Below are 25395 nucleotides of genomic sequence, written 5' to 3'. Positions count from 1 at the left end.
TGGTTACACTGTCGAGTGCACAAAAAGAGTGATGTATCTTAAAATATTGGCTTTTAACATACAACCATATGTGTTGGATTCCGAATCTGATCTGGAAGTAGAGACTGTCCAAAGGAAGGAAGTGAATAAATATAATAATCCTTTTCTACATGTGGAACTGCGAATTGAATAATATTATGTATTCCATTATAACTTGACGCATGTTTAAATTAAAACTTTACAGTGTGTGTTAGTTTGGAGTGTTTCTACTTACTGTATTGTATTATTAACACCCTGTTTTTGTTGTCGCACATGCAGCTAATGAGCATGGGCACGCGGCGGCCTCCCCCCAGGAAGATTATCATGAACATGTCGGTGAACGACGAGATTCAGCTGAAAAGATCAGAGAATGCCTGGAAGCCGGGCGCAAAGCGGGAGTGTGTTGTTGAGGACCCCGAGACACTGAAGACACAGGTAGTAAAATCACACAGGCGACAAATAAACACAATTATTATTATTATAATCATTTGCTACCAAAGACGTTTTAATAATTTTTTTTCCCAATCTGAACGCCCGATCCCAAAGACATATTTATATGAGGTGATGACACAACTGTGCAGCAGAAGAGATCATGATAATGTTTTTAAGCCATAAAAACGTCCACAAGGTTGCAGAAGTACATCTTTCCCATGTAATAAAGAAGCGAAAAATAAGAAAAAACTGCATACAATTTTAATTCTCATGATCTATGCATGATGTATGTCTGCCTCTCAGGAGCTCTTCAAAAAGGTGAGAAGCATCTTAAACAAGCTCACGCCTCAGAAGTTCAGCCAACTAATGAAGCAAGTGACGGACCTGACCATCGACACAGAGGAGCGACTCAAAGGAGTCATTGACCTGGTCTTTGAAAAGGCCATCGATGAGCCGAGCTTCTCTGTTGCCTACGGAAACATGTGTCGCTGCCTTGCCGAGGTAAAACCACATTGTAAAGTGCGCTATGGCTTTCAGAATATATCAACATAACATGATGTGTATTGATATTGATTATGTTTTTGTTGTGTTTGTTATACAGCTCAGAGTGCAAATAGCAGATAAACCGAACAACACAGTCAACTTCCGCAAACTGCTTCTACATCGCTGCCAGAAGGAGTTTGAGAAGGACAAAGTCGATGACGTGGTGTTTGAGAAGAAGCAGAAAGAGCTAGACTCTGCCGACTCGGTGCGTGACACACACATTTAGCCAGCAACGCTTGCGTCACATCAGCACTTCACTTCGTTTTGCGATGTTTCCGCCCAGTCCGCAGAGCGCGAGCGGCTGCAGGAAGAGCTGGAGGAGGCCAAGGACAAGGCTCGGAGGCGATCCATCGGCAACATCAAATTCATCGGGGAACTTTTCAAGTTGAAGATGCTGACGGAGGTCATCATGCACGACTGCGTGATCAAGCTGCTGAAGAACCACGATGAAGAATCTTTAGAGTGCCTGTGCAGGCTGCTCACCACCATCGGCAAGGACCTCGACTTTGAGAAGGCCAAGGTGAGCCTGATGATGTCATTTCGAACTCAGATGAAATCTTCAGGTCCCTTTTTAGTTGATTGACTTGAGCCAGAGAGATCACCTCTTCCCTATTTTGTAATAATCACTCGTCGCTCTCTCCTCAGCCTCGAATGGACCAGTATTTCAATCAGATGGAAAAAATAGTGAAGGAGAGGAAGACGTCGTCTCGGATACGCTTTATGTTGCAGGATGTCATCGACCTGAGATTGGTCAGTGAATGCCTGACATGGAAGTGTTCCCTCTTTGCCTAACATACCCTTTTGGAATCATTGTCACTGCTACCATCTGTCCAATGTTAATGTTGTCATAATAGCAATCAGTAATATCAATCACTTGTCAGAATATTGGGCCACTGTGAGATGCATTAAATGCTAGATTTTAATGCACCGAATCGGACACGATCGCCCCTGAGCTCAAGTTGTATGGTTGTTCTGTCTCTGCAGCACAACTGGGTGTCCAGAAGAGCTGATCAAGGGCCCAAAACTATTGAGCAGATACATAAGGAAGCCAAAATTGAAGAGCAGGAGGAGCAGAGAAAAGTGCACCAGCAGCTGCTCTCCAAGGAAAACAAGAGACGAGGTCAGCCCCGCCGTCACATCAGCATGACTGCAATGACTTGGATTAGAAATGTTCGATATTGGCTTTTCACTGATATACTGATATTGTCCAGCACACCATAGTACATAGTATTTACAACCCTAAGGCAAAACTTGAAAGTAATTCCAGACCGGGACACTGCATCACTCGCTGATATCCATGGAAGACGAGCTGACCCATCGGCAGAAAAGCCAATAGCGATATGAATCCATATCTCACTTTCATCCCGACTCAGGATGCATGCAAGAGTTCTAACATCTCTTGGCTGCTAGCTTGACTGTAAACTTCAGCATCATTTGATCTTAACTGTGTTTTGTTTGTGGGTGTGTCTCCTTTGTTCCATAGATCTTCGAGATCAACGAGACCAGCGCATGCCAAGAGAAGAGACCTGGAATACTGTGCCTATGACCAAGAACAGCAGGACCATCGACCCCAGTAAGATCCCAAAGTTTTCCAAGGTGAGCCATGGTGATGTCCACCACTGCAATGTCACTACATGAACACATCACAAGTTAGAATGTTTTCTATGTACCAAGCCATCATGAAGTAAGTATGGAAACATACTGTCATTGCTGTATGTTGGAACTTGTATTGTAGTTTTTTAGTTTGCCGTGGTGAAATGTTAAATAGAAAGAAACACAATGATTTGGCTGAGAAAACTTTCACTTTCAGGAGAATTTTTTAAATTTATTTTAATTCCAGTACAGATGGAAATATATTATTGTTGACTTTTATAAAAAGGTACAAACGTATCCATATTGAATGTATTTATTCCTCCTTTGTAATCTGTTGTTTTATTGAAAGCATTTTTCCTAAAGGAAAACTGCACCTTTTTGAGAATTTTGCCCATCATTCACAATCATTATGTGAAACATGAACATATATTTATTTCTCTTTTCTGTGCATTATAAAGAGAGAAAACAAGTTATTATGAGGTAGCTAACAATGCATGTGGTGGTGACATACCTATTTTGACACTAAAGCCCAAAGCCTGATGTCTGTGGTGCCTCATCAACCCCCTTCCTTGTTTGATACCTAGAAGAATATAGTGCTCCCTGCAGGAGGCTCTGGCTATTGCTGCTTGTGACTTAGGTCAGTTGGTTTTCCAAGCTTCCTGGATACCGGAACGCTTTGGAAATCAGCAATTACACTCTGTAGTTCACATCTCTGCAACCTAATATTAAGAATACAATACAGAAAAACAATTGATAAAATCATCAGTCTGACGCAAAGTTTGTAATGGAAGGAAATTTATTCATCTAATGTGCATATTTATGACATTACCAAGCTCATAATTTGTCAGATCCCTGTCCCCACGATACCACCTCATCAAACTGTCTGATCCACTTGTGATACTCTTCCTCATCTCTCAAGCACAACCAGCCATCACAATTTTCTGACTTTGGCACTTCAAAGGCTAAAAGTTCTTCCTACCTTGACTTTGCAGCCTCCAACGGATGAGAAGATCCAGCTCGGTCCTCGCCCCGGCACATGGGTAAAGGGCAGCAGTGGCGGAGCTAAAGCCAGCGATTCAGGTTTGATCCTTAGGCATTGCATCCCAATACTGTCAGCTGCCTACATTCGCGTCCTAAACAACTGTGTTACATTTTAGCAAACTTTAATTATCTTAACAGATACCTATCATGCTTTTTCCCCTTTTCTGACCTGTTCATGTAGTTAGAATGTTGTATGCCAACATTTCAGTTGTTTACTGCTGTTTACTTGCTAGCAATGCCTTGAAAGGGAAAGCAACATTTGTTTACAATTCCTCAAGGCGCCACCATCAGGCACAAGTGTTTGGAGTTCCGTTGTCACGGGAGTCACAAAATCCAAAGAGATACAGCTGAATAGGTGCAGATTCTGGAAGAACTAGAACACTTTCTGTGCTTGTTATCCTGTGTAGCTGCTCCATAGGAGTCCACAACTCAATACTCAAAACCCTTTAAAACATGTTATTGTTATCTTGTATTCATTTTGGGACATTCTTTCCTTTCATTTTAGAACTATCGCGGGGCAGCAGCAGCCTTAACCGCTACTCAGCGCTGCAGTCGACACTCTCGACTCAGCCTGCCTCGTCAACTACTCCACAGAACTCTGACTTTGACTCCAGGAGGACTCTGGGAAGGTGAGGAAAGACTCAGTGTGCAGTAAAAATAAATATAAGCATTGTTCAAAATAAGCAAATCATAGGTCTTGAGTCTTCCTATTAAGGACTTGTGTACTATTTGAAATTCTCTGTTCAATATACTGAATGTCTATTTATTTGTGCTCTTTCCAGCAGTCGTAGTAGCACAGTGAGAGAGCGTAGCGAGAAACCACAGATCCCTGCAACGCCGCCATTATCAACGTCAAAGCCTGCATCGTTTAGCAGGGGCGACAGTTCCAAAGACCTGCGAGATGGCCACACCCCGGAGGAGGTGCAGAAAGAGCAGGAATATGAGGCAACCGAGCCCCGGAGACCGAGTGTCACGGAGGACAAGCCCGAGTCGGAGCATTGCGGTATCCAAGAAACCGGTGAGGGAGGTCTGCCAACTTCGATACATGTTAATTACACAATATACAATAGACTTACTCTGGTGTTGCGTTACTGTGACAGTTAAACCTGAGCTGGTGGCACTGGCTGCAGAGGGGCCGGTCCTGTCTGAGGAGGAGATGGCGAGGAAGTCCAAGTCCATCGTTGATGAGTTCCTCCACATAAATGATTACAAGGTGCTGAGATTCAGTCACTTCCTCCAAACAATGTTACTTTTTACAACTTGAAAATTAGACTGGCTGTGATCATTGTCATCTCATCTCCTCTGCAGGAGGCTGTTCAGTGCGTGGATGAGCTGGTTTCGGGACCCCAGCTGCATTTGTTTGTGCGTGTTGGGGTGGAGTCGACCCTGGAGCGCAGGGAGATCACACGGGACCACATGGGCCAGCTTTTCTTTGAGCTGGTGCAGCAGGGAATCCTGACAAAAGACCAGTTCTACAAAGGGTCCGTTCACTTAATTTCCTCACACTCATACACACTGTACAACCTAGAACAATAATCACCATTTATATTGGGATAACGACTGTATTTTAACTTTCATTTGATTAAGTTCATCCATTCATTCATTTTCTATCGCTTTTCGGGCAAGAGGCAGGGTACACCCTGGACTGGTGGCCAGCCAATCACAGGGCACATATAGACAAACAACCATTCACACTCACATTCATACCTATGGACAATTTGGAGTCGCCAATTAACCTAGCATGTTTTTGGAATGTGGGAGGAAACCGGAGTACCCGGAGAAAACCCATGCATGCACGGGGAGAACATGCAAACTCCACACAGAGATGAGATAGCCGAGGGTGGAATTGAACCCTGCTCTCCTAGCTGTGAGGTCTGCGCACCAACCACTCTCCCACCGTGCAGCCCAATTTGATTAAGTTATTTACAAAAATTGAAAAAAGTATGTTTGGTTTTTTTTTTTTGCAAGTTTTGCACAGCCAGGTTTGGCCCATGAACTAATACCGGTTGGGGACCCCTGATTTACAGCATACGTTTTGAAGCTAGAAATAAAGTGCCCTCACTCTGACACTTTTTGTGTCTAGGTTTTCTGACATCATCAAGTAAATTAATTTAAAGTAAATTAATAAAAACAACGTTAAACTGTATTATGGAAAGGAGGAAGTGAACAAATGAAACAGTTACTGATTGTAAAAGTAAACTGTATTATGGAAAGCAGGAAGTGAACAAATGTAACAGTTACTGATTGTAAAAGTACCAGATGGAGGGGTAGGATTTAATAAGCTTTGCTTCTTCCTACTCCTTTTGGACATGTGGAACTGTGAACTGATTATGTGATGCATTCAATTGTAATCTGATGCATGTTCAAATGAAATTAAACCATTACCAATTAATTTTTTTTTTAATTTTTGTTTTCCTTGTCTTCTGCTTGCCTTTTCAATCTTTTGTGTCTAGGTTTTCTGACATCTTGGAGCAGGCAGATGACATGGCCATTGACATTCCTCACATCTGGCTGTACCTGGCCCAGCTGCTCAGCCCTGTGTTGAGGGAGGGGGGCATCTCTATGAGAGAGCTCTTCAGGTACTCCTATAATAAACTGTTTCCTCGTGAAAACATTAACTCTTGTATCTTGACTTTGTTGCGGAACTATGCAGACGTGTGCAGACTTGCACTACAGTGCCCCGTGTCTGTGTTTGTGTGTCCACAGTGAACTAAGCAAACCCTTGCTTGCTGTGGGAAGAGCAGGAATCCTCATATCTGAAATACTGCACATACTATGCAAACACATGGTAAGCATACTTGTTGAGGAGAAAGCATGCGTTGTACTGAGGAGCATTTCAATGTTCGTCAAGTGATGTTTGTGTTTTCAAGAGGATCTGGTTTTTAATGCACATTAACACTCATTGTCACCTCCAGAGCCATAGAGCTGTGGGTTCTCTGTGGAGGGAATCTGGCCTCAGCTGGACTGACTTCCTGCCAGAAGGAGAAGACATCCAGGCCTTTATCTCACAACAGGTTGCTTGCTTGAGTTCTCTTGACCTGCTATTGGGGATCCACTCAATTGAAACCTCTTGTTGCCCATCTCACACACAGAAGCTGGAGTCCATCGTGTTGGATGTCCCTGGCCCTGAAGCCGGTCTGTCCAAAAAGACGTTGTCTCCAGAGGAGCTGAGCCAGCAGCTGGAGAGGCTCCTGTTGGAAGACATGGCCAGCGACGAGCAGATCTTTGACTGGGTGGAGGTATTTGACAAACTTTGGTAGCTGAGCTCATGTGACCATATCAGTGTATCGTCTCTTGCGTTTTTCTACACCACAGTTGCGCAACTCCATGAAACACACAACAGCCCCTGTTTTTTACCCGTCACAATAAAAGCTACACGTAATATATATGTATATTTTGGAAATAACATTCCTGAATTTCAATGTTTGCCATACATTCAGTTATGTGTGGTCTATACTAAATAGTAGGGATGGCACAATGCATTCGGATCACAGCTACTACTACTACTACTACTACTACTACTACTTATGCTGATGTGTAGTTATGCAAAGACACATGTAAAATAGATTGCAGATTGCAGTAGAGTACAGATGCAGGAAGTATGTGCGAATGATGGAGACGGCAACCCAATAGGAATTTGCAGATTGCAAAAAAGAGGTGCTCATTTAGTCGACCACCATATAAAGGTTCTTTTTGTTGGTCAAAGTAAGCGGTATATCGAACATTTGACGAATCACTTTAATATTCAGCTCCACGATGAACTGTTGTGTAGATTTAACACAAACACATTCACATCTCAAAATAATACTCACTTGGGTACAGAACCAAGTTGCGTGGGGAAAAAAAAAGATATGTAAAAGCCAGAAAACATGCATCAATATTTAATATTGTCAAAAAGTTTGTAAACAAGTAAACAAGGTTTGCGTAATTGCCACTTTGGCTCACTATGGCCATAAAGATCGTTTTATGATTCATTCATATTTCTGTTCATTGATTCAGTAGCGTTTCAACCAGATGACGTAACAGCCATTATACAGAGTGCATGTTATACTACTAGCTAACATCGAGTTTAGCAACCGTTACTGTAGATACTGTACAATAAAAACAAATAACAGCCAAAGTCAAGGTAACACAATAAAAACTTAAGCCAATGACACCACAAGTCATTTAATCATGCAATAATAAATTAACAAACAAGTAAATTATTATTTTTACTTTTTGTTTTCCTTGTGTTTCATTGTCTTCTGCTTGCCTCTTCAATCTACCCGTGTCTTTAAACCTTTGTATGTCTAAGCTTCAGTGGACTTTAAGAGACTGATTTCACGTGTGCAGGCAAACCTGGATGAACCTCAAATGAGCTCATCTCCCTTCCTGAGATCGCTGATGACAGCCGTGTGCAAGGCGGCAGTGAAAGGTAAGCCCGACCTTCTTCAGTGGGATGAGCGGGACTCTCATCACTTCCTTCTTCTTCTTCTTCTTCCCCCCCCACACACACACAGACGTTAGCACCAACTGTCGAGTGGACACAGCCATCATCCAGAGGAGGTTGCCTGTATTACTCAAGTACCTTAACTCAGACACTGAGCGACAGCTGCAAGCACTTTATGCACTTCAGGCGCTGATAGTCGCCTTGGATCAGCCTGCTAGTAAGTGCTCCTTATTTACTTTGTATTGCTAGGTTACTTAACTACAGTCTTATATCACTTAATATTATCTTTGTCATCTTATTTTAGCGACATTTTTGCACATTTTTTTAGGATTTCCAGGAAAAGTGCACATTTATGTTTGTATTCAGACACCAAAAACAAAAAAATAAATCAGTTTCATGTGACTCTCTCCCTCTCCGTGCGCACCAGACCTACTGCGGATGTTCTTTGACTGCCTCTACGACGAGGACGTCATCTCGGAGGATGCGTTCTACATGTGGGAATCGAGCAAAGACCCCGCAGAGCAGGAAGGCAAAGACGTCGCCCTCAAGTCCGTGACGGCCTTCTTCACTTGGCTACGGGAGGCCGAGGAGGAGTCGGAGGACAACTAAAGGGGGGCAATCGCTGAACTTGACTCTGCAGCAGAACAAATGGGCGGAACAACTTGTTTACGGCTGGAATTCTTTTTCTGCGGTACAGTTCGGAAACATGCCGACATTTTCAGTTTGGATTCCAACAGCGGAAGCACTAAATACATGTATTATACATAGAAAATATTTTTGTTTTAAATTTTAACTTACTTTTTTTTGTTACTTTTTAAGAAGAGACTTAAAAGAAGCATAGGTTCTGGACTCTTTAATTTATTATTTTTTTAAGGACTGCAAATATGGATGTGAGAACCTGACAATAGAAATAACAATATAATTAATTATAATAACAAAATAATTGTGAAATAAATGGCCTCCCTGGATTCTACACTGTTTGATTTAAAACAGGGTACAACAAAAATTTTAGGTGATGAAAGGGAAGCGCAGTCTTGTGACAAAAGTCATCATCCAAAAGTGTCTTGCATCCCTCGGTAGCCGCGTGTCTGCGTGTTGCATTCATGAAGTGATGAAACTGACAAAGTGGACACAGTCACGTAATGAGCGGCCAAATGCAGATGCTATGGAAATTACCATGAGGGGTTGCTTATGACAAAATGCTTGTAATACTTCAGCCCTACAGAGCCCATTAAATGCTTGTAAATACATTAAAGATGGGGGAAAAGTATTCAAAATGAATTGATCTTTTGACGGCACGTGATTCTGTGTGTTTGGAGTGTGCCTGCATGTTAAGAACTAAATGGTGCTGAGGAGACACGGTGACAAATGTGGAGTAAATACTGTTGATGGTGCACAGCATGCAACAGGTTTCTTTTGCAGGTTTTCGCCACAACAGTGACCTTGGTTGTTTTGTTGTGTCTTGACCGTATATGCATACATGCAGCTGCACTGACGATGGGTGTGAGTGCTCTCACACCTTAATCAGAGCAATTAATAATCAGAGTTATTTATTTTTCCCATATTTTGAAGTTATCTAGTTTGGGGCTGCTAACGCAAGCATTTATCTTTGTTCAGAAAATGGCTACAGATGTATTGGTTCATTTAATGACAATGCAGGGATATTGTTTGGGAGGAAAAAGTCAATTAACCATCCACCTTTAGTATTGACATGTTCATTTTATATATATATAAAATTAATATTTGATTTTTTATTAATATTTTTATTGTTTAATTAATATAACATTATATATATAGATATATAAAATGAACAAATATATATATATATTTTGTTTATATTTATAGCCAGAGCTTTTTACACCGACACAGTCCTGTGTTTAGTTGCTATATTTCATGTTAAGCAGAACCTTTAGCTTAGTTTAACTACCAGACCACAACTTCCATGAGCCTTACACGCCGAGTCTCACGAAAGACATCGCCATGTTTGTAGTCCTTTAAGGTCAATTTGAGTTGTGGTAAATAGTGTAAGTGCGATAGACTAGCATAAAGCCATTTTATTTTCATTCATTCGAAATTAACTATTTAATAGAAGTCCTCTCTCGATGTTTTGTACGTTTTTATGCTCCCCGGACCTAGTTAACCACGCGTGCTACATGTTGGATTCAATTAAAACAACAAAGAAGGACCTCAAGGCCGCCATGACAGTCCGCGGACGTGCTAGCGCGAGACACCGTGACATCACTAACCGCTCTAACGGGGCGGGGCTCGTAAACAGAGGAATCGAAATAAAGGATCGTGCAGAAATTTAAACTGGTTGAATATCTCACTTCTCGCCCATAAAGTCCACGGTAAGTTTGCGTTGCATCAAGGTGAGCCGAGTGCGCCGTCGTTCGGCTCGGGGGGGGATATTTGCACACGGACAGGATATTTAAATGCATTTTTCCTCTCTTGCTCGACGCCGCCATCATCATCGCTCTGTGTGTGCGCGTATGTATGTATGTGTATATGTGTGTGGCACGCAAAGCAGCGGACAAAATGGCGAAATTTTCTGAGTTGAACCACAACGGTCAAGAGTACACAAGACCAACCGTTCCGACTAGCAACGTCCACTCAGGAGTTTCCTTCATTTTAGTCCACCTTGGTTCAGCATTTTTCCTCCATTAAACGACGCGTGGCCTTACTGAATGAAAGTGGGTTTGTCTGTTTGGGCAGAGGGCCCCGAAAACAGCCTTCTTTTCTAGCGTTCTCATTTGTTGTTTTTTTTTTATCTTCACCTTCCAGGTCAACCCCCTGTGATGCCGATTCGCCGAGCAGCAGCGACTCCAACCCAGGAGAAGCTCCCCTCGGCCGCAGCAGAGACAGGTGAGGCCAGGCGAGGACGGCCATCAATATGAACCAAGGGCCCGTGAACGCACCATCATCCCCTCGGCTTAAACATGGCTGCCTTCACTGTTTGAAGTTTGCATCAGCTAACAAAGCCCGGTGTGCTGTTTGGATGCAATCTGTCTTTTTAACTTGAAAAATCCAGTTAAAAATTAGACAACTTCACGTAAATGCTAATACTCTGGAAGTTAGACCAAACCTACTGATTATTTTGAATTCAAAACGGTGTATTATATTTTTGTACTGGGTGCACTGACAACCTTAAGGATCATATTGATTGCTGGGCCCATCTTTGTAAAAATATATGAACAACTTAATCTGAGAGTTGTATTTAAACGTGCAGGATATTAGCTATTTGGTAGTCAGGAAAATGCACAACAAGGTGTAAATGATAATTGTCCAAAACTCCAAATACTATAAAATTAAAGTAATGGTCAAATATTTAAATAAAAACTGAGATCACATAAACAAACAACTGCCTGGGGGAAATGCTGCAAGTTATGTAACAAAACGAAGGTTTACCAGGTAAATCTGTTGATCTATATAATACTTTAATGTATATTATAGCCAAGTGCTTGACAGAGACAAAGTAAAATCTACTTTTGCCTCTCCTGTGTATCCTGTGTCTTTTAAAGATGTACATCCTTTGGGTCTGGTTCCTTTGGTAGCCTGAAAAACTTTGTTTTTGTTATTTGAACTTGCAGTATTTGTCTAAAGCAGTTGTTTATGGATTTGTATGTGGTTTTGGTATTTGCAGCATTTATCCTTTTGATCTTTGCTGCAGCGTTTATGTGATTTGTATTTTTGTTTGGGATCAGTTCTCTATTTGGAGCGTTTGGACATTGCTGCACATTTGCTCCAGTCGGTCACCGTACTTCCATCATTGGAGCAGGCTCTCGGTGTATGGTGCAAGGTCAAATTCACAGAAGACGGCGACAAAGTGGGGCCGGGGGGGGGGGGGGGGGGCATGTTTACACAACAGACCAATTTATGCCACAACTGCGGAAATAAGTTTACTTTTAGTGCATGGCTGGAATTAAAAGTACCTGGTTAACAAGCAGCAGGACATTCTAGAACTCATGTTTTCTTTCCAGCCGGTCACTAAAGCAGGTGATTTTAATAATCAACTCCACATTCAATTTCAGGGAAAGAAATGCTCATTTTAAATTTAAATCACCTGTTGGAGAGAAACCCTGCAGTGTTTTGGTCCTCCATTGACACATGTTCTAGAATAAGACAATTACAATACATGACTGGCACCTGATAGAAACATATAAATTTGTCATATTTTGAGACTAAAATATGACCGAAAATGGGTGTCCAATACTTTTCTACGCAGCACAAGTCCCTGCTTTGAATTGTTTTTTGCAAAGACAAGGGTAACTGCATAAAAAATGTCAATATCTCATCTTGTGCTTGTTTTTTTTATGTATTTTTTTATTTGAGAATGTTTTTTTTAAAAAGCCTAAATGGCATACATTTTTATTTTTTGTGTGACCCTAATCCTTTGTAATGTCCTGATGCTGGCCGAGCCATTAAAAAGGGGTCGCATTACATGATAAATGAAAACATAGTGTATAATAAAGTGGATAATTTTGTCAATATACAGTCGAATATCATTCCCGCATCAAAAATCAGACCTCGCTTTCACAGCGCATGAATCACGTCTTCACACATGTAAACACTGGAACATTCATTCATTTTCTACCACTTATCCTCACATATAGGGCACATATAGACAAACAACCATTCACACTCACATTCATACCTATGGACAATTTGGAGTCAATTAACCTAGCATGTTTTTGGAATGTGGGCGGAAACCCACACATGCACGGAGAGAACATGCAAACTCCACACAGAGATGGCCGAGGGTGGAATTGAACTGTGGTGTCAAAATAATGTAATGTTTATATCATAATTTGTGCTACAAAATACAGCTGCATTGTCTCTTGTGACACCGCTAATAAGAATTAGTAGTAGTAATGAGTAAGTCATGGAAGTCATGATCTGCACTTTGGTGACCACCAGAGCCTGCAGACACGCCAGACAAGTCGGCATCAACTGATGGCGAGCAGCCGGCACCTTCCACCGAGACTGCAGAGGCCAAGGCGAGCGATGGCGAGCCAGCAGAGAACGGCGAGAAGGTGGATGACGCGGCCGCCAACAAGGCAGGGACAGAGAAAAAAGGGTGAGTATCATGAGCGCGCGCCCAGCCGCCACACGGGGGAACGCTGCGATATTTCACTTTGATATCACTTTTATCTGCTCACATGATCCTTGCGTCGGCTGGATAACAAGCAGGCCGCCACCATTTTTTTGTGGTATGCGGCGTTGCGTTTTCCAACCGGAGTGACAGACATATCACAGCCACTTGCTGCTCCTAAACAGGAGGAGCGGATGTTTGCAGAGTGAACTGACGAGCTAGCTTTATCCAGTGATATTCTTAGCGCATTAGGGAAGAATTATTTCATCAGACTGTGGTAACCCCTCCTCTTCTTGGTCAGCGCTAAGCAGTCAAACCACTCATCCGTTTATTAAGTCAGATGTTCTCAAATTTTCAGTTTGTCTTCCCTGTCGGTGACAAACGGACAAAGTGAGAAATGCAAGGACTGCGTGGCTGGCCAGTGCGCAACACACTGCTATGTTCCCCTACAAAGGTGAGGATGTGCTAGAGATAAGGGTGGGGACCATCACAGTGAAATATCGCTCCTGGCCTCCACGAACCACGCGACTCATCACCACTTTGCCCCACGCTCCCCCCTCCCCACCTGTCCTCTTCTGTCAACAGGCTGAAGGACGGCTACAAGTACAAGAAAGCCAAAGTCAAGAAGGTGAAGAGGACCATCCCGGTGTGGGCGAGTGTCGCCGGCAACAAAAAGCGCCCCGTCTCCAACTACGCTGGCACTCAAAACAGACTGGACCACCTCCTCATCGAAGCCATCACTGTGTGTATACAATTCTAAACTAGCCTTCTGTGATGGCGCCACAAAAAAGAATTGCTAAGTCAGTCTGAAATCATTAGGACTGTTAGCATTGTCACCTTACGCATTAATAACACTAAGCTTGACCCCCGTGTCACCCAATAGTCCTCGTGCGAGGATGTTTATGCTCCTCGAGTTAACAGGTGAAGATGGGGCAAATATAGCCACCAGCAATGAATGAGGAGAAACATCCAGGTCTGCTTCACCGTAGATTGCAATGAAAAAAAAACAACAAAAAACGAATGGAAGTCTGGATAAAACCAAACTTTGTGTACATATTGGGGTGATGAATTGTCTATCGTTACCAAGGATGCTAACAAGATGGGATTAGGACATAGCGGTCAAGCCACTATGGCAGAATTCACCAGGCTCGGCCCTATCAACAACTAGGTTAAATAATGCATGCAATTGCTCAATGGGTTGGCATAGACTTCAAACCCATCAACATAGTACAAGACCAGGGGCTTCAGGACCTCATACAGGTGACCTATTATATTGAACATCTTCATGGGTGACTGTCGTCACGAGAAGCCATGAACTATATGCAAATGAAGTTAGACTAGCTGGCCAAAGCTACGTTAGTTGCACTGACAGGAAACCACTGGACAGCAGTGAGCAACCATAGCTATGTTCAGGTAATAGCACATCTCATCAATTATGACAGTTTGCAGCTGCACTCATTTGTATGAAATCCGAGGAAATACATTTCACTGAAGCGTGTGCTCAATCGGTGTTCTTGATGTTGCTAAGGAGCTAAGGCTAATAGACAAGATTACCATTATAGAGACAGATTAGTGTTCGGAATATGGAAACTGCATGAACAGATTCCTTTGTCTTCTGAGCCAACAAGAAATTCTTAAAAAAAACATTTAAAAAAGCAATTAACATAGTTTTATGTTATGCAGCTTCAAAAACTATGATTATTATAATCAAGGTTGCCGACTCCTGTCCTGGATGGCAACAAATGCTTGGTGGAGGTCTTTTTCTAACACACTTTTCCCTGTCCAGTCTTTCAACCACAGGTCTGGAGTGTCCTACCAGTCGGTCATGAAGTACATTGTCAAAAAGTACCCTGACATGGAGCTGGACAAGAAGAAGTTTCACATCAAGAAAGTGATGAAGAAGCAGCTGGAGAAGGGCACCATCAAGCAGGTGACTTGAATAAAATACAAAATAAAAACAACTCTAAAGTTAATTAAAAAAAAATGATCTCTGTGGCAGCTAAAAGGCAAAGGCCTCTCAGGAACCTTTACCCTTGGGAAGCAGCCGTCCACATCAAAGGTAAGGAGTTCATTGGAAGTGATGTCACAAGCGAATGTGTTGGTATTGACGGCATGCTAACGTGTTTGGCTCCAGAAGGCCGGTACCAAGCAGGAATCTCTGGGAGACGCTCTGCCGCTCATCATCACACGTCTGTGTGAGCCCAAGGAGGCGTCCTACTATCTCATCAAAAAGTACCTGGAGCAACACTTCCCCAGCCTCGACATCGAGAACAGGTACTTGTAGAGGACTTCACGTAATGTCGGTGTGCGGTGCAGTCTCTTTCCCGCAGGTTATTGAACAGCTTTGTCCTTTAAGCGTACTTATTTAACCATAATAGATCCATATCGGATGATTTCTGTAGAAAAGTATGTCCCTATCACTTATGGCACACAGCCTGTAGTGTAGTGTCCCCTCTGTTGGTTCTTCACACTGCGGCGTACGGGCAGCAAACCGCAAACAAATGTGTTTGAGGACATACAACCAGCCTTCAAAATAAAACCACCGTTTGCCGTCTAACAGTGTAAACAAGAGTGGATAATATCTACATATGCATATATTGGAATTGCATGGGTGACTCCATCTTCTTTAACCCTTAGATGCACGAGTGACTGGACCCCACACTCTTCCATCAGTGGGTCAGAAATGACCCATACTAGAATCAATGCGTTTTTATGCCAATTTTGGCATTTTGGTTAGGAATAATCGCTTGTATGATATTTAGTATTATAATTAGGACACTTCTGATATAGTCTGTGTGGTCTCCAGTTAATTTCTTCCTGACAGCCAAAGTTGATAAGAATCAAAGGTTCCTATTTGATTCCATAGAAAATGCATGTTGGTCATTTTTTTTTATTGTTTTATTTTCTTATGGAAGGTTGGAGTAGTAACGCAAAAACAAAAATTTCTTAAAGTGTATAAAAGGTAAGTTAAAAATGTGATATGATAGCAAAAACATGTTTTTTTTAGGAATACCTGGAATATGAAATGATGAAAAATGTTCATTATGAAGATATTTCAAGAAAACAACCTGACCGGGTCATTTTTGACCCACTTATGGAAGGTTGGGGTAGTAACACAAAAACTAACATTTCTTAAAAATGTGAATGGTATCCCTATGTGATGCATTATAAGGAATGGAAATGTTGAGGACTTACCGTGTTTTTCCTCATCAGGCCGGAAGTCCTGAAGTCTGCCCTGGTAAAGGCCGTGGAGCGGCGACAACTGGAGCAGATCACTGGGAAAGGAGCCTCCGGAACGTTCCAGGTAGCTTGTTGCCTATTTCTGAATATTTAATAAATAAATGTTAAATCATAGATTTGTGCTGAAGAGTTTGATTTTTTTTTCTGACGCTATACAAAACCAACGCAACATGACTAATAAGAGTTAACAAATAAAACAAAATAGAAAATAGATGCTTACAGTTGCCTTTTTGAAATTGATCTTGCAGCTCAAGCGCACTGGCAACCAGGTGCCGCTGAAGGGCGGCGCTCTGGAGGACGCCATCTTGGCAGCCATCACGGCCATGAACGAGCCCAAAACGTGCAGCTTCACCACACTGCGCAAGTACCTGCTGGATGCCAACAAGGACATCAAGGAATACCAGTTGGGTAAGACAACACCCTTCCCCTCCTGGTTTGTCCAAAAGTCTTCCTCCATGTCAAACCGTCTTTTGTCATCCTTTTTTTGTTTTAAGTGGCCAACCTGAGGAGGACTCTGACGAAGTGTAAAGTCCTCGGCTGGTTGGAGCAGATCACCGGTCACGGCTTCACAGGAACATACCGGCTCTTGTTCCCCTTTTACCCAAGGTATGTTCATCATTATCAGCGTAAGAGGGATGGTAACGTAACACCTTATACTACCGTGACACTTACATGAACTTTCCCTCCACGTTGTCCCTCAACTCACCATGCAAGGGCGTGTCATTTAGATGATATGCCTGGAAAAAGCAGAGGTTTATACACAGTGCGTGTTCGATTTACACCCAATTTGTTACCATTAAAGGGACTCTGTTTGAATGTTTGTGTGCAGCCCGACCACTCTGTACCCAGACAAATTCAACAAGCAGTCCATGAAGGCCAATCAGCCCGCCTCCAGGTCCAGGCGGAGAGCTGCTTCTTCAGACGAGGAAGAATCCGAGGAGGAGGAGGAAGAGGAATCTGAAGATGAAGCTCCGGTTCGGAAGAGGTGGGTTCACAATGTGACCTGTTGTGATTTAGGACGGTCTGTGTCAAAATTTTCTGACTTGGCAGGACGCCCGCGAAGAGGCCCCCGCCCAAGGTTAGACAACCACCCCCGGCGAAGAAGTCTGGCACCACGAGAGGGAGAGGACGCCCCCTGAGTAAAAAGTCTCCCGCCAAGAAAGTGGCAACCAAGAGGGTGGCGGCCAAACCGTCAGCCTCCAAGAAAGAAGCTCCCGCTAAAGCCACCCCCGTGAAGAGGCGAGCACCCGCCAAGAGGCCAAAGACGCCAGCGGTCAAAAAGATGGCCAAGCGAGCGGCCAAACGACCCGCCACCCCACAGGAGTCCCCCGATGAGTCCGAGCCAGAAGAGGAGCCTCCAGCGGAGAAGTCGAAGGTCGGCGCCAAACGGTCGAAGCCTGAGGAGTCTTCGGCCAAGCGGCCCGCCGCCGCCAAAAATACAAAGAGGGGCGGGGCCAAGCGATCAAAGCTGCAGGCTGCGACCCCGGAGGAGCCGGTAGAGAAGAAACAGCCGAGCAAAGGCAGGCACTCCAAGGCCGACAAGAGCGACGAGCCAGCCGCCAAGAAGGCGGCACCGAGCAACAAGAAGTCCACTCGCAAGTCAAAGAGAGGCAAGAACTGAGACCGGGACCGTCTCCGTCAGAGCGGGCCGCCCTCAATTCTCCGCTTCCGTCAGTGCTCTCGCACCCTTTTTATTGTGCTCCCCTTTTTTAACGGGGCAGTAGTTTTTTGTTTTTTTACTTCCACGGTAGAAGAAAGTCATTACCACCAGTTTCCTGTAAATTAATTTCCTTTTTAATCAGAGAGTAGAGAAGCTCACTAGTGTTGCTGCACCAAGATCACGTCCACTGTACTGTAACTACCTTTATTCTTCACGTTCATTCAGGCCCCTTCACCTCTAATGTGGTTTACAAAGCTCATCCTCCTTTAAGGTTGTTGTTGGGTCTTTCCGCTTTGCCGCAAAACGTTTCAGGCGTCTGTCTGCGTTTTCAGCATGGAGAGCGGACTCGACACAATAATCATCCACAATCCGATCCCAATCTTTTTTTGATATGTGTGTAAACGAGCGTAATCGAAACCTGGTTTTCATGCTTCGCAGCTGTAATTCAGTGCGTAGCTCAGTGTTGTGAATAAAAGGAAACAAGCAGCTAGCGGTAGCGACTCCATCCCCTGCATGCATGTACTCCTTGTGTTGGTCTGCTTTTTTTCCTTCCCAAAGCATTAATAAAAATGGCTGTTTGTACACAACTTATTTTTTCATGCAATTTACAAATACAGTATGATACAGGGACTGATACTTGGTCTTCATGTTTTAGTTTGTTATACTTTTTATATTCATTGTTGGAATAACTTTTATGGAGTTTTCGTGTTTCCCTGTGCTTGTGTGGGTTTAGCTTCCTTCCCATAAACCATGCATGCATCACCTGGATTCTCCATGGATGAGAGTGATCGTTGTATGGGTCCTGGGATGACTGGTGACCAGTATCCTGGTCACCTGGGTTAGGCCCCACCTCACCCATGACCCCAAATGTGGAAAATGAATGAATGGATCGATTTTGAACTGATTATCAGCATATTGTCAGAGATGATCTCTGCTATTGATTTGATCAAAATTCTACTCTTTTGCCCTCTTTTACCACATCATTCTAACTTTATAAAGCACAAACTACCACAGATGAAAACATGCATGTAAAATATAGAGAAATATAAAAATCCTAAAGTATTTCTAAAACAAGCAGAAGACACTAGTTCATAATAGTGTTTACATAATGGTGTTTACATAACAGCACATTTTGTATGTTTTTGCCTTTAATTTTGTGTTATTTTTGTAATAAGTAAAGATATTTTACCTCTAAAAACATTTTTCCTCAAATGCTTTGACAGTGTCATGAATTTTAAAAGCTGAACAATCTTCAGTGCTGGAGGAATTGGATGTAATATTAAATAAGTATACAAATTTAAGTGTGAAATTTAATTAATTTAATTTTTTAATACAATATACCCCAGCTAACTGGGCTAAAGGCAGAGTACACTAGCCTGTATTTGCAAAAAAAAATATCAAAACAGAAGTTAAGGGGCGGGGCAGTTGTAGGTGTACTTCGTCCACTTCGGCGTGTGACGTCACGAATTGCGCAATGAACAGGAATGCGTAGGGGAGACTACGTCTGGTCTTACACGGAGGAGTCGACGCTGTGGAGGGACTCCGTTTCTACCGGCTTGTTGTAGTCTTCCAGGAACCCTCAGTCCCGCCTGGGCCTGAGCAGCACACCTGGTCCGAAGCACCAACGGTTCTTCTACTGGCGGAGGCAGGTGAGGGGGGACCGGGGGGGACCACCAAGAGACTCGGCGGGAGAAAAGCTAGCTAGGCAGCCATGAGTTCATGTCAAGACGTGTTTGTCGCTTGGCAACTCTTGTTTGAGGCGTCACAATGTGTAAGTTATTTTGGAGAGGAATCCTCAAAGCAGTTAAAATCTCACTGAACTGTCTTCTCTAATTAATAACCTGTCTGCTTTCATCTTATGAGTAAGTATGGAACGTAAAGATATTACCGTTAATTGTTGGTGAATGTTAGCATGTACTTCTTAAATGGTTAAAATGTAAGGCATGGGTGTCCAAAGTGTGGCCCGTGGGCCATTGGTGACTAGTATTGGAGTGCGTTCGCAAGTGTTGTCATTGACTGTTTATTCTGTTAGTACAACCATTCCAATTGAGAACTTGGAAGCTAGAAAATCCTAGTTTGGATGCTTATGAACGCCACATGAGGTTCCAATGTCTTATTTTGTGCTATTGTAATATTTAGTTATTTAGTTCTAGAGGCCAAAAAATGTCCCCCTCCGCCTTAGGATACTGTAGCTGTTTTACACCTTTTACAGTCCCAAACGTTATACAAATACCTCCCAAATGGTATATAACAGTACGAGCTGTTACACCAATATCATTGTATTCCGATTGTGCTGCCATTGCAGAGCTCTCCAGGCATCATGGGTGAGGCACCAGTCAGTGATGACGGCACTGTGATAAGATCAGCCGAGGTAACGGTTCAGAATTACTACTTCCTGTCTGCATTTGTTACACATGTAATGTTTGCTTAAAAGTATGTAGGCTCATTTCCTGTGGATGACCGCTGTCTAGATGAGCAGATGGAGCAACTAAACAGGCACCTGAATGCCCTAAAGGTGAGTGATGTCATGTTGACATCTACGTGTAATGTGATGGAACCTTTCAGAATAAAAGCTCTTTTTTGTGGGGGGGTAAGGGGGTACAGTTTGTATTCAGAGGCTGCCATACATCCTGTTACACAAGAGGCGAGTTCAGTGTTATTGTAATGGGAAAATATTACACTATAGGTAATTAATTCACATATAAAGTGAATTAATTTGAATTTAGATACTTCTGATGCCTATATTTCCAGAAATTTGTTGGTTAAGCTTCAAACTGTACCACTTTGGGGACCGCAGAAGCCAAAAAGGGAAAATGTGATGATGACCATGAACTGAAAAAGGAACTATGGGAAAAAGTGGTTGCCAATAGTTACTATAGTGATAAAAGAAGTTATTCATGTTCACTGAAATACTCTCGACAAAAATATAAATACTATAAACACTTATGTATTTGCTCCCATTTTTGATGAGCTGAACTCCCATCTAAAACATTTTCTATATACAAAAAAACAAAATTATTGTTCCCAAATCTGTGTTAGTGAGCATTCATAATTCATAACCTATCCACCTCACGGGTGTGGCCTATCAAGATGATGATGAGGCAGCATGATTATTGTAAAGTTATGCCTTCGGTTGGCCACAATAAAAGGCCACTCCACTCCAATGTGCAGTTTAACTGTAATAAAGTTGGTCCGGAGGGGTCTGAAAACCAGTTAATTAATATCTGCTGTTATTAGATTTGCCTCAAATACTGTATAGTTATCCCTCGTTTATCACTGTTAATTGATTCCTTATCCGACTAAGATAGATGAATTTCAGTGAAGTAGGATTTTTTTATTCATCAAATATTTTCAATAGTTATATTGAAAATAGAAATAGCATAAAAAAACAACATTATACATGTTTTTTTCTATTAGAGCTCTCCAGACATATAATAACAGCCCTATAGTCACCTTTACACACATATTACCAAATATAGTAGATAATAAACAGAGAAAATAAGCCATTTAAGACATTTGAATACAAACTAATGTAAGTCCCAGCAGCTTTCCAGCATGTTGTTTATATTAAAGATTCTGCTGTACTTCCTCCCATCAGGCATGCAAAAGAAGCAGACCTGTATCCCTGAAGTTTTCCATCAAAGGCGTAAAGATGTATGACGAGGACGAAACGGTACAAAAGTTTAATTTGGTCTTAATTTTTAAATATTGTGTACATTTTGTTTTGTCTAAGCTGTCATCTGTCCTGCAGACCCTCCTTATGGCCCACGCTCTGCGGAGAGTGTCGCTGTCCACCGCCCGGCCCAGCGATGCCCAGTTTGCTTTCGTGTCACACAACCCAGGCAGTGCCGATGCCCAGCTGTACTGCCACGTTTTTAGAGCCAGACATGCCAGAGCTGTAAGAAACAACCTCAAACGTTGCCTTTACCCTGCTTGGTTGTTTTTGTTTTTGTGAGTAAGAATTCAATCAGCACTGGAAAAATGTGATTCATTGAGGGATGAAGAGGAATTCTAACATTTAACATTGTGAAGCAGAGCATGCACCTTGGCACTAGATCCCTCCAACCATATTCTTCTGTTTAGGCTCAGTTCCTGAACCTGCTGCTGTGCCGCTGCTTCCAGCTAGCCTATTTAGAGAAGCACCCTGAGGAGGCCCAGGAAGTCTCTTCTGGCTCCATTCCCCGACGCACGCCATCACTTCTCAACCACGGCTTCCCACTCAGTGTCAGCGCCCTGGTGTCTTTCAGAAGAGCCCCCTTTCGGGGATTGATGTTCGGCTCAAAGGTCATCATACTGTTATGACTTTGAAGTGTTCTTGTTTTCAGCACAGATGAAATATCGTGATTGTGATTGACATTTTATTCCCTCATGTGAAACACAGAAACACAAGGCCTCTGGCGAGCAGCATCACAGCAGCCAAGATGAGGTCTTCCCAACCTCGTCCCCCTCGCTGGTGCGCAAGAAAGCCATACGCAACAAAGGACTGCGTTCGGGGGCGTATCGCTCATTCACATTCACGCCGCTCAAACAACGCACCGTCCAGGAGCGTCTGAGCGCGTCACAAGGTGGGCCCAGTGTTCACAGAGCGCTCTCGAGAGTCAGAGACCTGATTAGGTAACGCCCTTGCTCCTTGATTGATAGATGGGCTCTCACATTATGGTGTCTTCAGAAGGTTAGCGAAGCTCCCACGGGTGTTCATCCTTTTCTTGGTTAATACTCTTATTCAAAGGTCCTATATAATATTATTATACAGCAACTTTAAGTAAGTATTAGACATCTCACAATAGTGTATTGGAAGTGTCTTGGCATATAGACAGGGTGGGGTCATCTTTCTTGGGGAGGGGCGGGTCAGAGGCTCCTGTCCATGAGGAAGGAGGTTTTTCCTGAAGTTGCAAAAAGCTTCAAAAGCCAGCGTTTAGTGCCTCTGAAATTAAATTTCACACTCACCGAGTGTGGTTAGCGTGGTTAGTGTGGTTAGTGTGGTTACTGCGCAGGCCACACAGCTAGGAGACTCGAGTTCAATCCCACCCTCGGCCATCTCTGTGTGGAGTTTGCATGCGTGGGTTTTCTCCGGGTACTCCGGTTTCCTCCCACATTCCAAAAACATGGTAGGTTAATTGGCGACTCCAAATTGTCCATAGGTATGAATGTGAGTGTGAATGGTTGTTTGTCTATATGTGCCCTGTGATTGGCTGGCCACCAGTCCAGGGTGTACCCCGCCTCTCGCCCGAAGACAGCTGGGATAGGCTCCAGCACTCCCTGCGACCCTCGTGTGCATTAGCGGTAGAAAATGAATGAATGAAATAAATATGGTATGGAGCAAATAAGTGAGGCAGATCATCATATTGTTTTTTGTTTGGTGCCCTTAAACAGGCTCTAAGAACAAAAAGTCACTTTTGGGGACCTTTTAGCAAGCTACCATGTTTTTTTCGTATTGTCTTTACTTCTTGGGAATATACACAAACAATGTGTGCCAATCTGGTAATGTTCCTAACAATGTCTTCTCTCGTCCTTGGAGCAGAAAAGGATCAAGACAATACACCAGCAAGAAGATCCCGAGCGCCAAGCTTAGCCGAAACGGAGGAAGCACTGGCTCAGGCTGTGTGGTGCTGGGCTGGTATCGCAACGTAAGTGGCTCCAGCTCATCACTTCAACCATGTTTCACCCCAGTTTGGTTCAGCACATCATTCATTCATTCATTCATTCATTCATGTTTATCTTCGGGCGAGAGGCGGTGTACACCCTGGTCTGGTGGCCAGCCAATCACAGGGCACATATAGACTTGTTTAGAGTCGCCAATTAACCTAGCATGTTTTTGGAATGTGGGAGGAAACCGGAGTACCCGGAGAAAACCCACGCATGCACGGGGAGAACATGCAAACTCCACACAGAGTTGGCTGAGGGTGGAATTGAACCATGTCTCCTAGCTGTGAGGTCTGCGCACTAACCACTCGACCGCCGTGCAGCCCCTCAGCACATCATTATCATTATTATCGTTATTATTTTTTAAATGTCACATTCATTCAATACAGTCAATACACACTAGTAATAGTGGATCAGCTTTTGTCAACAGAAATGAGCACTGACTATTTACTGCTATTGAACTGAAGTGGAGCAGACGCTAGGCTTTACGGGCCATCTTTTGTGTTGTAGTGACAACAGCTACTCCCTCCTGGCCGATGATGTCCTCGGATCATACCTGCTGTGTCCACATCCCAAGAAACCCAAAGCCGGCTCCCTCATCATCCGCTTCCCATCTGGCCTCATCACCCACCTCATCGAAAACAACCGTAAAGGGAAATTCCTGCTGGAGGTAAATGTCGGCAATGAGGACGCAGTTACCCAGCTACACATTATGCTAGCGGTCACCTATTCCCCTTTTGTCTTCTGCATGTGCTAGAAGTGCAAAGCCGAACACAGTTCCGTTGCAGAACTGATTGAACATTACACCGAGAAGCAGGATGAGCTGCCATGCCAGCTGAGCTGCGCACGGGTCAACCACTGTTACGAGTGGGAGGAAGACGCTGTTGGTCAGCAGGCTGCGGAGCCGCACAAGAACCTGAACAAAAGCAGATTGCGGAGGACAATGAAAGGAGCAGGGCAAAAGACCAGATACTAGAACTTATCAACTGCCAACAGTTAATGGGACTACACTGTTTTTCCCCCCTTTGCACGTATATTAATATTTACTTTTTGGTGTGGTGGGAAGTTTCTAAGAGTTTCTAACACAATGCACCTTTTTACTGTGTTGGCACTTCAAATACGTACTATACCATGCAGGTCACTTTGTCAAAGCTCTTATGTTCTGTACTTGCTGCTTTTATGTTTTTATATATGTGTATTTTTACTCCAGTGTTTTTAAGGCATGAGCCTTCATAGTGTTCGCTAAATGTCGTTACACCCATGGCAAAGCTGTTTTTCCCTGCAATGTCAGGATGTAGCAAATATATTTGTTTAAATTGAATAGTTTTTTGTGATATTGTGCATTATTTTTTGTGATGATGAAGATAATGATATGGGGTGGCAGTGGGAGGTTGAACAGGTCGTCCATCCCAGCCACTGCTGCCCCCACTGTTGTATAAATGTGAATGAATGTTTGGTGGTGGTCAGTCAGTCAACCTCTGGGTGGCTGTGGATGTGGATTATCACCTCCAACAGTGTGTTTCTGTGGACTGAATTCACTGTGTTATAATGGGTGTCCTGCCATTATTGCACCTACCAAAAAAAAAAAACTTAGTGTACCATAAGTCTGGTTTTGACTGGAAATGGACCGCTTAAAACACAAGTTGTGGTTGGTAATGGTTGTCAGAAACCATTTTAAACCCAAACAACCCCACAATACAACCAATA

At 43.1% G+C, this 25395-nt stretch overlaps 3 protein-coding genes across 11 annotated transcripts in view; all 3 read left to right on the top strand.

Annotated features, from left to right (window-relative positions):
- The window catches only part of LOC131105990 (eukaryotic translation initiation factor 4 gamma 3-like), a 35257-nt gene extending 26233 nt beyond the window's left edge, over positions 1-9024 (top strand). For 4 of the 7 annotated variants that reach the window (XM_058054607.2, XM_058054602.2, XM_058054606.2 and 1 more), the window contains 19 exons: positions 298-453; positions 754-951; positions 1052-1198; positions 1277-1513; positions 1639-1743; positions 1978-2113; positions 2477-2589; positions 3579-3666; positions 4133-4256; positions 4410-4645; positions 4728-4840; positions 4936-5108; positions 6081-6206; positions 6334-6415; positions 6543-6641; positions 6720-6866; positions 7960-8041; positions 8127-8273; positions 8484-9024. In XM_058054607.2, coding sequence (XP_057910590.2) covers positions 298-453; positions 754-951; positions 1052-1198; positions 1277-1513; positions 1639-1743; positions 1978-2113; positions 2477-2589; positions 3579-3666; positions 4133-4256; positions 4410-4645; positions 4728-4840; positions 4936-5108; positions 6081-6206; positions 6334-6415; positions 6543-6641; positions 6720-6866; positions 7960-8041; positions 8127-8273; positions 8484-8665 — 2691 coding nt within the window. In that variant the 3' untranslated portion in view covers positions 8666-9024. Of the gene's footprint in view, positions 1-297; positions 457-753; positions 952-1051; positions 1199-1276; positions 1514-1638; positions 1744-1977; positions 2114-2476; positions 2590-3578; positions 3667-4132; positions 4257-4409; positions 4646-4727; positions 4841-4935; positions 5109-6080; positions 6207-6333; positions 6416-6542; positions 6642-6719; positions 6867-7959; positions 8042-8126; positions 8274-8483 lie in introns of all 7 variants that reach the window. The other 3 variants (XM_078798675.1, XM_078798674.1, XM_078798673.1) reach the window with 1 other exon arrangement.
- A 1230-nt stretch (positions 9025-10254) lies between these two features.
- On the top strand, positions 10255-19198 carry hp1bp3 (heterochromatin protein 1, binding protein 3). Of its 2 annotated transcripts, XM_058054611.2 has the most exons (13): positions 10255-10404; positions 10838-10918; positions 12971-13130; positions 13504-13599; positions 13731-13887; positions 14932-15075; positions 15145-15204; positions 15280-15419; positions 16359-16449; positions 16634-16793; positions 16880-16991; positions 17215-17370; positions 17436-19198. In XM_058054611.2, exons 2-13 carry the CDS (start codon positions 10852-10854, stop codon positions 18004-18006), a joined length of 1914 nt encoding a protein of 637 aa, XP_057910594.2. In that variant the 5' UTR covers positions 10255-10404; positions 10838-10851; the 3' UTR covers positions 18007-19198. The 2 variants fall into 2 exon arrangements, with proteins under 2 accessions (XP_057910594.2, XP_057910597.2); XM_058054614.2 differs by lacking the exon at positions 13504-13599.
- Positions 19199-19494: 296 nt separating this feature from the next.
- sh2d5 (SH2 domain containing 5) lies at positions 19495-25009 on the top strand. 2 transcript variants are annotated; one of them, XM_058055465.2, is made up of 10 exons: positions 19495-19694; positions 20351-20416; positions 20480-20560; positions 21644-21718; positions 21797-21943; positions 22129-22329; positions 22427-22610; positions 23567-23672; positions 24199-24358; positions 24446-25009. In XM_058055465.2, the coding sequence occupies exons 2-10, from the start codon at positions 20366-20368 to the stop codon at positions 24662-24664; spliced, it is 1224 nt and encodes a 407-aa protein (XP_057911448.2). In that variant the 5' UTR covers positions 19495-19694; positions 20351-20365; the 3' UTR covers positions 24665-25009. The 2 variants fall into 2 exon arrangements, with proteins under 2 accessions (XP_057911448.2, XP_057911449.2); XM_058055466.2 differs by lacking the exon at positions 19495-19694 and adding an exon at positions 19819-19907.
- The last annotated feature ends 386 nt before the right edge of the window (positions 25010-25395 follow it).

Source organism: Doryrhamphus excisus, linkage group LG18 (genome assembly GCF_037039965.1).
Source record: "Doryrhamphus excisus strain RoL-2023G ecotype Guam linkage group LG18, RoL_Dexc_Guam_v1.1, whole genome shotgun sequence".
Classification (NCBI taxonomy): domain Eukaryota; kingdom Metazoa; phylum Chordata; class Actinopteri; order Syngnathiformes; family Syngnathidae; genus Doryrhamphus; species Doryrhamphus excisus.
The sequence above is the reverse complement of the archived record's forward strand: the minus strand, read 5'-3'. Positions and strand labels throughout refer to the sequence as shown.